Consider the following 11,277-nt stretch of genomic DNA (forward strand, 5'->3'; position numbering starts at 1 on the left):
GTGGTGATGGTGATGGTGATGGTGGTAGTGGTGGTGGTGGTGGTGGTGGTGGTAGTGGTGGTGGTGGTGATGGTGATGGCGAGGGTTCGCCTGCGAAAACGGAAACGCGAACGTGTTTCGTGTTAACGTCGCGTCGTGAACACACATTCGCAGAGAGAGAGAGAGAGAGAGAGAGAGAGAGAGAGAGAGAGAGAGAGAGAGAGAGGGCAGATAGACTTGCTTCAAGATTTATTGTAGCGAATATATTCGAATAAAGAGAGAGAGAGAGAGAGAGAGAGGGAGAGAAGATGCGTTACGACTGCGAATAAATTAACAATGTGTATCCGCGCGTATAATGTAGACATTATTGTTAACAATCGCGTATAATTTTGCGCTTGAAGCAATCAACACACAAGCGCCACGAGGAATCCTATGCATGTTTGAAGAGTTTGAAGAGTTAAGAAATGATCGCAACTCCCAGCACCCACGCTGCGACACATGTTCTCGAAGCGAAATCTCGATCATATTCTTATTCGGTTGGATTAAACGTAAACGTTGGAGTCGATTGGGGTAGAACGGAATTTTCGAGCCTAATGGGTTGACCGTTGCTTGAACGAAATGTGGGTGGAATCGCAGTAGACGAGCAGGTGTGACGAGAGGTGCAGCTTCTAAACGAACGTTGATCCATTCATCGGTTCATGAACACACTTGGCACGTATCGGGACACATTGATGCGTATGCATACCGAATGTACCATCTACCGCTACTCGGGTCCTTTTTGCCGGACAATACCGTAAGACGCATGGCGCTCTGCATACGAATGCAGGTCGACATACTTTGTCGAATTGTCGTTTAGGTGCACTGACGCGCGAATTTGATCCCATGCTGTATTAAATACAGTCTGTTACTTGTGTGACAAGTCCGATTATTCTATAATCTATTGAGAAATAGATACGCAAATAGCGACGGCCGAGTACTCGATCAATTCGATCAATTCAATTGATGATTTTTCAGCAGATAAATCAGTTGTGACCACATGTGTGTTTAGAAGTATGCTTCATTTGTACAACCTTAATTAAATTACGTAAATTAATTCGACTATGATGCAAAAGCTCACACGATTGATTGGACTTGCTTGAAGTATGGTAAATAATTCGAGATGCGTATATCAACCGAAAGAACTGTCTGACGCATTCTGGTCGTTTCTAAAATGATTAAAATATAACGTTTGTGATATAAGTTCTTTCTCACCCTTATTCCTCATCGACGTGGCCGCGGACGATGAGGCCGCGGATACCGTATCCGGCAAATCTGTCGATCGCTCCTCTCCTCTGAACGACGTCCCTCCTCCTCCGACGCATGCCGACTTTTCCATTTTCATTGGCGGTTCTAGCTCGCTCTCTCTCTCTCGGTCCTCCATTTTTCTTTCCACAAAGCTTTCGAGACTCGGTAGATCTCGAATACTGGGAACCAACGTCGCCTCGTCGTCCTCCCTGATCCTCCACTTTGCCCTGGAACGCTGCTCGCCTGTATTTTCGTCTTGCACCGTCTCCTCGACTAGTTCTTCCTCCTGAAGCATATACTCTCGCCTCTCGTTGGGATTCCTGTATACTCTATAGGGCCCAACCAGTCCGACTACTCCTTTGGGCAACGCTATTGTAGCAGCCTCTCTCTCGTGCCACGGATTCTCGTAGTCCGAAGTGCGATCGGAATACATGGCGGGTGTGTCGCGAAGCCACTTTTTCACCTCGACACGTTTGGACGCGTCTTCCGTCGGCTTTTTTCCGTCGAGATTCGTGAGAATCGAACGCTCGATTCGAGTCTGATCGACAGGCCGAATTGCCTCTTCGTCGGAGGACGACGTTTCCGGCAGTCGCACCTTCTTGCATTTGCTCACCACGCTGTACAAATCGTTCTCGTTCTCGACCTCGAGGCGAGACGATCGCTCGTCTCTGAGCGTCTCCGATTTGAGCTCGTCCTTCTTCACCGCTCTGATTATTACGACCTTGCCAAGGACGGCCAACGGAGGATTCTGCGGGATGGTCTCGTTGCTGTCTAGGACACTATAAATCGGCTCACGCGTCGCTGTTTGGATCCACTTGGGTCGTGCGCGCTGTTTCGCGAAAGCGACCGTCAGGGATGTTCTTCCGTCGAACGTCGACGTGAAAATGCCGGCAAGCTCGGCTACCATCCTGGACGGATGAATTCGTATGTGCAACTGGCCTATGCCGGATGTCACGCACCGATCGTGACCAACGCGAGACGAGATCGGAGTACCGTACCGTGTCGTGTCGTCTTGTCCGTTTAGGCGACGAGATCGATAATTCACGCAAGAAACGACAATTGCCGGTGCGACACTTTATCGAGGATACGAGTAAGATGCCGCGCAAAATAAGCGCGCTTGCGAAAAAGCTTGGGGTTGCTCTGGCGAATTCAGACCATTGAAATCGCCTGAAATTGTTGAACGTTCGATGGCGCAAGATTAATGAATTCCGTTTTACAAGTCGCACATACACAATATGGGCAATCAAGTGAATAAATAATCGCGATCACTTTTTCCTCGTCTGGATATTGTAAAACGTTTCTTTCTCCGAGAGAGAGTCAAGTTCCGAAGATCGTGTTCGATCTCACCTTCGATTTCTCTTGAAGAGTTCACCACTTGCCGTCGTGCTTCAATGAAATTATTCAAAGTCCGAAAGCGGCTGCTTGATAAATTCTCGAATTTCACGATACGAAGATCACACACTTGACTTTCTTTGCTCCAACTAATTAGATGCTTTGTATTTCTCGTTGATCCAGCATCAAGTGTATCTGCTCGCACGCAAAAGGCAAGTGGCTCGACGACTTTAGTTTTACGAGGAACAATGTTCCAGGCTGCCGCGGTGGTGGCTAGAGGTCGATGGGATGGATGTAGTTCTCGTTCGTGACCAGATTCGCGAAGAAGAGAGCTTTACATTCTTCGCGACGCGACGCCATCCAATCGACTTTCCACATTTTTGCCAGACACGACGTTAAAGACAATTTCGACACTACGACAAGATTCGTCTGCCCATTTTTTTAAATCTTTTTGGAGCCGCGAAATTGTCGTTTGATCATCTTTATTACAGCAGCGGAAATAAGAAAGAAGTAGTAATTGTTACAATCTCGAACAATTTCTTGAGGTACCGTAGCCCGTAGTGAATTCAGCATATACAAGTATCAATCGAGAGAATTTTTCTCAATCTTCCATTTATAACGATACCATCCACTTTACGCATCGTTTTTGACACATATTATTTCGCGACAAATAAGTACGAATGAGTTTCTCTTTTATCCGGAACGTTCACGCGTCTGCCGTGATTGTTACCTCCTTCTAGTTTAAGCCTGCCTATAAAATTCAAGCAGAATGATTCCGATTATCGGACTGACAAATGACTTTTACGTTCGTATCAGGATCATTGCTATGTACACGAAACTATTTTACGAGCTTTCTCAAGATTGCGTGAATTGCCAAAAAGAAGCGACACATTCTCTAATTGACCAAGACGCTGGAAGAGATTTAAAAGCGTCATCATCGACCAGCTGTCGGACACGGTTTCTCGATCGTTTCTCGCGGGATATTGTATTATTCGCGCGCGCGCAGTAATCGCGCAGTGCAGGATAATCGATCGCTGCTGTCGTTACCGCGAAATTGCGGATAATGGGCGACCGTTAGATTCATCGGCCATTACTTGGCAAGAGAATCCAAGAGGCGTAAGAGAATTTTTCGACACGAGTGCATCGACGACACAGCACGTTATTTTCTTCCTCATTGTTCTTTTCTTGGCGGATGATGCACGATTCCCGCATTATCGATTCTACGTCGTTTATCGCGAGGTCGTGGCGTTTTCTTGTCGGGAACGTTATTGCTTGCGAAACAGTACTCCTTTTTGTGGCCAGCTTAGTCAGAAAGAGCCAATTGTGAACGTATATATTGGTAAACTATTCGAATGTGTGATTAAATATTTTCGTCAATCACTCCTTAACACGTTGAAGCTGACGCACTTTTCTTCGGCACACCCGCCAAGAAATATCGAATCATAATCCAAATCAGGACTGTGTGAATGCCGGCTCAAAGAGGTTTCTCCTTTATCTCATAAATAGACAATACCGAGCGATATATATGTACGAACAATCATTATACGACGTTATTTTTATGACTTTATGAACAATCCAAACTTCGCGATCTCCACTTACAAGTTACCCAAACGGGGTGAAGTGACAAACTCGTAACGTCAAAAACCCGATAAACGACGAAGGCAAAGACAAATTTGCGCACTCGCAAACGACGTGTGAAATCGAGCAGAGGAAGAAGAAGGGAAGGGATCGTCAAAACAACGGATCTCGTCGAGGCCGCCACTGTGCTCTTCTCGTTAATTTTAGTACACGTTCCGCCGTCTAGTTCATTTGGGGACGACAGTTTGCGAGCACGATAATGATATCGGGCCAAGAACAGTGACAAACAGTGTCACCATGTCGAACGAGGCAACCCATTTTACGCAAGGTGCGCATCGATGGTTCGCATCAGCCGACATTTCATTTTCGACGTCAGAATCTCCTTAACGTTAATACCCATCGTTAACAGCGTCGACGATGGCGCGTGTACATTTTTTTCGTAGTTTTGACGACCTCTGTGTCGTGTCTCGTGTTTTGCAACGAGTGAGTCGTAAGTAAGCCAAGTTTTTATTCTTAGGTTCTACAGAAGGAGAAGAAGCTATCGTATACAAATAGTATACAATTTTTTATTGCCAGATTGAAATTTCTATGAGGCTAAAATGAAACTAACAGCTATTATCAATAAAATCGATTTGCCAGGAAGAATTGCGTCCGACTTATCTGATCGAGTCTTCCTCTTTGCGAAGGATCGCCTCGATCCGCAATCTGCAACTCGCAATCTCGTGTTAGCTGACGAAATATTCCCCAGTTTTTCCCGACTTGAAGAGAGGAGACCGTCTCTTGCTTCACAGAAGCGGCTCTTAAGAAATTCGGCCGCGATCACATTCGCAATAGCTCACAGTTTCTACTTCCGATCCGGATCCACACGGCCGCGAACTTCTCTCCGCAGAACATGGCTGATGCATGGCGACTTGTTTACCGAGTTGAGGAACGTCGCGGCTCATCCAACTAGATACGCAAAAGACTTTCCGATGAACATCAGAATGTGAAGTTGTCTTACAGGACGCGAGACGCGGCTTCTAAGCTCATCAATGAGCGTAATCGCCCTCGTTCACCAACACGGTCATGTCCATGTGTGGTGGAGGAGGAGGGCGGCTACAACACGAGAGAGATCCAAATTCGTTACACCACGGAGAACGGCAAATCGGACTCGTCTTCTTCGTCCTCGTGCAGGCTGTCAAGTGGGAACCGGTGTCATCGGTTGAAAGAAACGTCACGAAGAGCACATCGTCGACAATTCAATCAAGGAGTAGACTATGAAGGAGATGCGGAACTCCCCGCGCAATGTTTTCCTCGAGCTACTTTTCATCGTAACCTTGATGTTTTCATCAATTTCCTCACTCGGACAAAGTAGATACTTTCAAGAGACGCACGCGACACCGTAAAAAAAGTAATAAACGTATAAAATGTATGTTTCCTCTCGGGACGTTTCTCGTGTCTCGAATTGTTAGCGGCGCGACAAGCCGCGTCGTGGAAATGACACAACTTGCAAAGTTTAGCGGTTTTTCAACCAGTTTGGAGCTAAATTTTTTTGTGTAACAATTATTATGGAAATGCTCTCTTTTATTCCGTCATATTCATTACAGGAAATGTTGTCTTCCTTAATCGTTTCGCACTCTCGATGCTTCGATTCAACCAATTTTTTCAATCCACCCTGTTCTCATCAGATAGAGAAAGAACCATCTACAGGGTATCGAATTTGCTATTTCGTCCCGCATAAACCTGCGTTTTATTTTTAAATAGATAAGGATTGTCTAGATAGATAATGATTTCATTTTCTGTATCTAAGATCCTGTTGAGGCTTTAAGGAATCGAAGCACACTTTGTGTGTGTGTGTGTGTGTGTGTGTGTGTGTGTGTGTGTGATGTATAGTAATAAATATGCAATTGGCACAAACGGATTATCCATTTCTTCGTAGGCAGCCATTAGTTGTGTCGGTACAACATCTGTTGAGCGCACGTCCAGTTGGCGTTAATTGCGAAAACAGATCGCACAATTCGTGTAGCTAATAAGCGGTAGCGGGTTAGATAGGATCAAATATTTTGAAGAGATTTAACAGATTTAATCCGCGCCTCAAGGAATCATCTCTTTGAAATATTGCGCGAATTAATTTAATATTGTAAGTTGGTCAATTTGTGTATCAACGCTTGTGAAATTTAGTTTCCATTTCTCCTCGGAGCTATGTCGACAAAACGTAGATTTACTCGCCTAACGCGCAAACCGCGACGTGGTGATTTCTGTTAGCGAAATGTTCGCGGCGGTACTACTCGAACGATCACGCACGAGCGATCGCGGGCTGTTTCGAAAACAAGAGTTGGAAACAAGAGCCGTGAGCAGAGCCCGTATAACGGATAAGAACACGGTGCGTGTCCGATCATTTTCACTTCCGTAGAAAAGAAAAGGGAAAGCGGCCGTTGTCTCAGAACAAGAAACTATATCACAGCGCCGAAGACTCGTTTATCAGAAGCTTTTGCTGATTCAACGTGCGTCCAAAGTCTTTAAAAAGTAGCATTTTAAAAGGTGGCACAAATATGTGCCAAACATTTCACACTTGAAAATCTACTAAACATCAACTTCCACGAAGAAGAAGCATTTTGAGTAATTTTCCAAGTTTTCGCGTGCTTCGGCTCGATTCCTCCGACTTTCTCAATTTGAATATTAATTTAATCTAACCCCCTCGCTTGTATTCTTAATACAAGGCGACGTGTGTGGCGAACTCAAGACCGATCGAAATGATCGATTCTACTCGACCGATGGTGAGAAATTTCGGGTATAACATCTTTGTGAAGGCGCTATTATCGAATTGTCGATTTCTACAACGAAATGCGAGAGAATGGAAAAAAAGAAAGCATGTCGAATAAGATCCTACCTGATGACTTGCCAGGGTTGGATTCCTCGATCGGCTGGAGAGTTCGTGACATCGTCGTCGTCTTCGAATAAAGGTTTCGCTCTTCAACGTGAAACAAATATTGCGGTACGGTGCTAGCGAACCGTGATCGAAGCGCTCACAAAATCACCACCGGTGTACATTAATCCACCGATTAATTCCACTTGAGTTTCCTCAAGTCCAGTTGATTCGCCTTGGTTGCCCGTCACATCTTCCACGAGCGTACATTAGCCGGCATTGTTAATGCCGCAGTTGATGATATTTAACAAGTGAAAACGCGCGAAAGCGACCGTGAGTGAGATCGTGCGTCGGGAAAATTCAAAAAAGCACACGGGACCACTCGCGATGAAGACTCCCTACTACTCAGTAAGGAGTATAAGTGACATCGTCTGACAGAATTTCTCAATATTGCATCATTTTCACCGAAATGCTACGCGACTATATCTCCTTTCTCGCATATTAGATAAGCAAGTTAGCTTACGGTTGAAAACATTTTCCTCAGAAAAGAGCGAGAAAGAGTCTCGATGAGTCTGAAACGAACGTTCGTTTGCGCAATCAGATTCCTCTTCTTCCTGCGCACAGATTAAGATAGATGTCTTGAGACAGATGTTAATTGATATCTTATTTCCTCAAATAATCGGAGACTCATCAGAGAGGATAATCGATAGGAACGTTTAAATTTTCTCATCAGATAAAAGGCACTCTTTGACGAAGGATCTCTTCTTTCCGTTAAAAGGAAATTTAACACTTGCGATGGTAAATGTTCTCTCGATATTAAGGTATTAGAATACGTTTTATTCTCGTTTGCTTTGCAACACAGAGAAAACATTCCTCTCGGCGCTGTTGTTCTTCTCTTTCTCTCTTCAAATATATATTTTCGCTTTGATAAATCAACAAATTGACAGATTGCTTCACCCTGCCATCTCTGTTTTGATTTAAGGGCTGTCTCCTTTTGCAAAAAATTATCTCGTCTAAAGATAGCGATAAATTTCTGCAAATCGTCCTCTCTCTCGTCCGATCGTCTGCTGAAAATGAGTGCGGTGTCGTCACATCAGTGTCCTCATCCATAGACTCGTGGTCCGCGCGGAAAACGCGCGGTATTGTCGGGCACGTGAACGTCTGCTGGGGTGCACGACAAGGTACCGGCGACTCGCGCGTCGCGTCACGTGCGACCGACTGAGAGACACCACGGTGCACGCGCGACTCTCGTCGTTCGACACGCGCGGCTGCCGCGTACTTTCGAATAACGGGTGCTGGTAGCTGCTGCTGCTGCTGCTGCTGCTGCTGCTGCTGCTGCTGCTGCTGCTGCTGCCGCTGCTGCGACAGAGAGCACAGTGAGAAGAGAGCTACGTCGGTCGTGCACTAACGGTCGTCGACTAGTACTGCCGCTGCTGCGGCCTGGGAGTCTGGCGCTTGATGCGACTGGAATCACCGTAGGAGGAGGAGGAGGAGGAGGAGGAGGAGGAGAAGGTCCTCCGTATCCTTCGCCAAGTGGGAGACAAGAGTTGAGAAAATCGCAATTCTTCTCCTTCCTCTCCTTCTCTTTGGAAGAGGAGAGACGGAGTCTGCCAACGTGAACGGGACGTAGAAGAGAGGGAATGGCTTTCTTTTTACGAGACTTGAAATCGCGCATCTTTCTGCGTTTCTCGCAAGACCGATTTTTGGCGCGGCACGTCGTATCAAGTTGCAGACAGTTAAACACGAGCTAAATCGAGGAAAACACCGATAGTGATAGTGATTCCGTGACTCGGACTGTCAATTTTATTTCTGCACGCACAATGCGCACAGATTCCTTTGGCGTCAATCGAGCATAAAATCCGATGTTTCCGCAACAGAGGATTCTGTCAATAATGTCAATATAAATTGTACAATAATTTATCGATAATATAGTAAATCTTATCTTTACATTGTATACATATATTTATGTGATTCTACAATTTCTACGAATAATCCTAATTAACATAGAGCTCAAGTTTGCGTAAGTTGTCACGTTCACATTGGTCAAATCTGTAATCGATAGGCGTTCTCTTATCTCGAATCAGACACGAAACTTAGGAACAGTAGAGGCTAAACGAGAGCATACGCTATAAACACACACGCGTTTGCGGCTCGCTTTCTTAAGTTCCAAAGACTGGAAAAATTGTTTGTCATTTATTCATTTCCAACCGTCTTTGATCGGTATCGATCGTGGCATTTCTCCACGAGTAACGACACTGTCTCTCAAAAATAACAAAAGCTGCTCACGAATGTTCGACGGAGGCGATTTGTCACTTCTTCTTGGAACCAAACCCGGAGAATCCCATTATCGCGATCATTTCGTCGGACGGACCGGCATCGTCCTCAGTGAGCTCCTCGATTTTTCTCTTTTTGTCCTTTCTCTTTTCCTTTCTGTACTCTTTGATCTTTTCTTCCTGCATAGAGATAATAAAATTGTTAATAAATTAGACACATGAAATGTAAACGAACAAACGAAGAAATAACCACCTCCCTCGCCCAAACATAGTTTGAAAGATAAAAACAAACCTCTTCTTTGAGCTCCTTTACTCTCTGTTCCAAATCGTAATCTTTCTTTTTCTCTTCAAGCTTTTTTTTATTCTGTGCAAACCTAGCTTTAACTTGCTCCAATGTGGATCTTTCTATCTTCATAGACATACCCAGATTACGCTGATCTATTGATAATTACAAATTTGAAACAACAATTAAAGAGAAAATACTTCAATTTCATTTTTATTAGTTTTTTACAAGAAATTACGACTTACGTTTTGTTCCATTGATGTGGTCCAAAAAATTGATGGAATCTTTAACAACGCAGTCGCAGACATTGCAATAGTATCTACAGATGGAAATAGCAGCAATTAGCGATTGATCCAATTAACAAGAATACAACTGTTGGTTTAAACAAAGAGTAACAGTTTTAGGAAAAGATGGCTAATTTGTACTATATGATTGCTTTAATTACCGACTGAATAATATATCAGGAATCTTTTGTGGGGAAAAACTTTATAACTTTATTTTATTAACTAAAATAAACTATATATTTGAAAGATGTGTGTGTTTGTGTGCATTCAACAATTAATTATACCCTCCAGTTTGTGAAGACGGTGTATTTTTATTGATAACTACACTTTTTCCCAATTTAGATTCAAGGTCTACTTTATAATCTCTTTGTTTCAGCAGCTCTCTCTTAACTGCTGGTTGTTTAGGGATACCCAATTCCTCTTCCGCAATCTCATCTTGGAGCCTTTGAAGTGCAATTCTTTCGTATTCCTCTCGGTTCCATTTTCTCCTGTGATCGTCAGGTCTCTATTAAAAAAAAAGAAAATTGTGTTTTAATGTAAAGTACAAAGTATGTTTTTCCAGTATTCCTGAATTAGAGTGTACACTAGTTCTCCGAAAACCTACAAATTAATCCAACAAGTATATTGATATATAGCTACTTTATATCATCAATATACAGACAATTATTTACAATATATAGTTTTTGCAAACTATATTACTTCCTTTCTGTGTTCAACAATATTTAAACAAATAATCATTCAATTTCTGGAAGTGTAGAATTATTTATTGAATACAATACAAAATGAAAATTGAAGAAACATTAAATAAAATTTATACAATAAACATCGTGTAAGATTACACGTAATCGTATACGTTACACGTAAATTATACACTAGTGGAAAATTTGCTTCATAATATAGAATGCAACAAATACATCAAGTGTCAAAATGATGAGAATCTTAAGACATGCAAAATCACGCAGATAATTTACGTATATACATGTATAAAATTAAATATTAAAAATATAATATAACCTCTCTCTCTGTATATATATATATATATACACACACAAACACATATATATATATATATATATATATATAACTGTATAAATACAACAAATACACAAAACATGGTTTAAAGACGTAAATAAATAATTACCGTAGACATTTTTACACAATATTACTAGGACGACAAAACGTTTGAGCAGAAAGAATAAATCGTTATATTTAGTCAAAGTGAAGCTCAAGAACTCTCTCTCTCTCTCTCTCTCTCTCTTTCTGTCTCTCCTCCGGATTGGTACACAGTCCTTTTGCGTGTAGGACCTTTCATCACTTGCGTCAAAGGACGTGGTCCAGCAATCTATACAAATGCTGGCAGCGTTTTTTTCTCTTGTTCTATTCCTCAGATTCGAATGAAGAAAGAGAAAGAAGTAAAAA

At 42.9% G+C, this 11,277-nt stretch overlaps 2 protein-coding genes across 3 annotated transcripts in view; both read right to left on the reverse strand.

Moving 5' to 3' along the window:
- The window catches only part of LOC116848576, a 16,298-nt gene extending 12,701 nt beyond the window's left edge, over positions 1–3,597 (reverse strand). The window contains 1 exon segment of the mRNA XM_032824828.1: positions 1,231–3,597. Within this exon segment, the coding sequence (XP_032680719.1) occupies positions 1,231–2,170 (940 nt within the window). The 5' untranslated portion in view covers positions 2,171–3,597.
- A 5,322-nt stretch (positions 3,598–8,919) lies between these two features.
- LOC116848575 (zinc finger matrin-type protein 2) lies at positions 8,920–11,266 on the reverse strand. 2 transcript variants are annotated; one of them, XM_032824827.1, is made up of 6 exons: positions 11,000–11,266; positions 10,143–10,363; positions 9,820–9,893; positions 9,584–9,729; positions 9,305–9,471; positions 8,920–9,191 (listed from the first exon to the last, which is right to left on the reverse strand). In XM_032824827.1, exons 1-5 carry the CDS (start codon positions 11,006–11,008, stop codon positions 9,328–9,330), a joined length of 594 nt encoding a protein of 197 aa, XP_032680718.1. In that variant the 5' UTR covers positions 11,009–11,266; the 3' UTR covers positions 8,920–9,191; positions 9,305–9,327. The 2 variants fall into 2 exon arrangements, with proteins under 2 accessions (XP_032680718.1, XP_032680717.1); XM_032824826.1 differs by having other exon boundaries at positions 8,920–9,471; positions 11,000–11,264.
- Positions 11,267–11,277: the final 11 nt, after the last annotated feature.

This window comes from Odontomachus brunneus, unplaced genomic scaffold (genome assembly GCF_010583005.1).
Source record: "Odontomachus brunneus isolate Ranch 3 - 2012 unplaced genomic scaffold, Obru_v1 Obru_scaffold_097, whole genome shotgun sequence".
In the NCBI taxonomy this organism is placed as follows: Eukaryota; Metazoa; Arthropoda; class Insecta; order Hymenoptera; family Formicidae; genus Odontomachus; species Odontomachus brunneus.

What these genes read in the sequence shown, in the direction of transcription:
- LOC116848575 (XM_032824827.1), bottom strand. An exon ending in CCACATCAATGGAACAAAAC is followed by an intron (nt 9,730 to 9,819) that starts GTAAGTCGTAAT and finishes AATTATCAATAG; the next exon opens with ATCAGCGTAATCTGGGTATG. An exon ending in TAAAGGAGCTCAAAGAAGAG is followed by an intron (nt 9,472 to 9,583) that starts GTTTGTTTTTAT and finishes ATCTCTATGCAG; the next exon opens with GAAGAAAAGATCAAAGAGTA.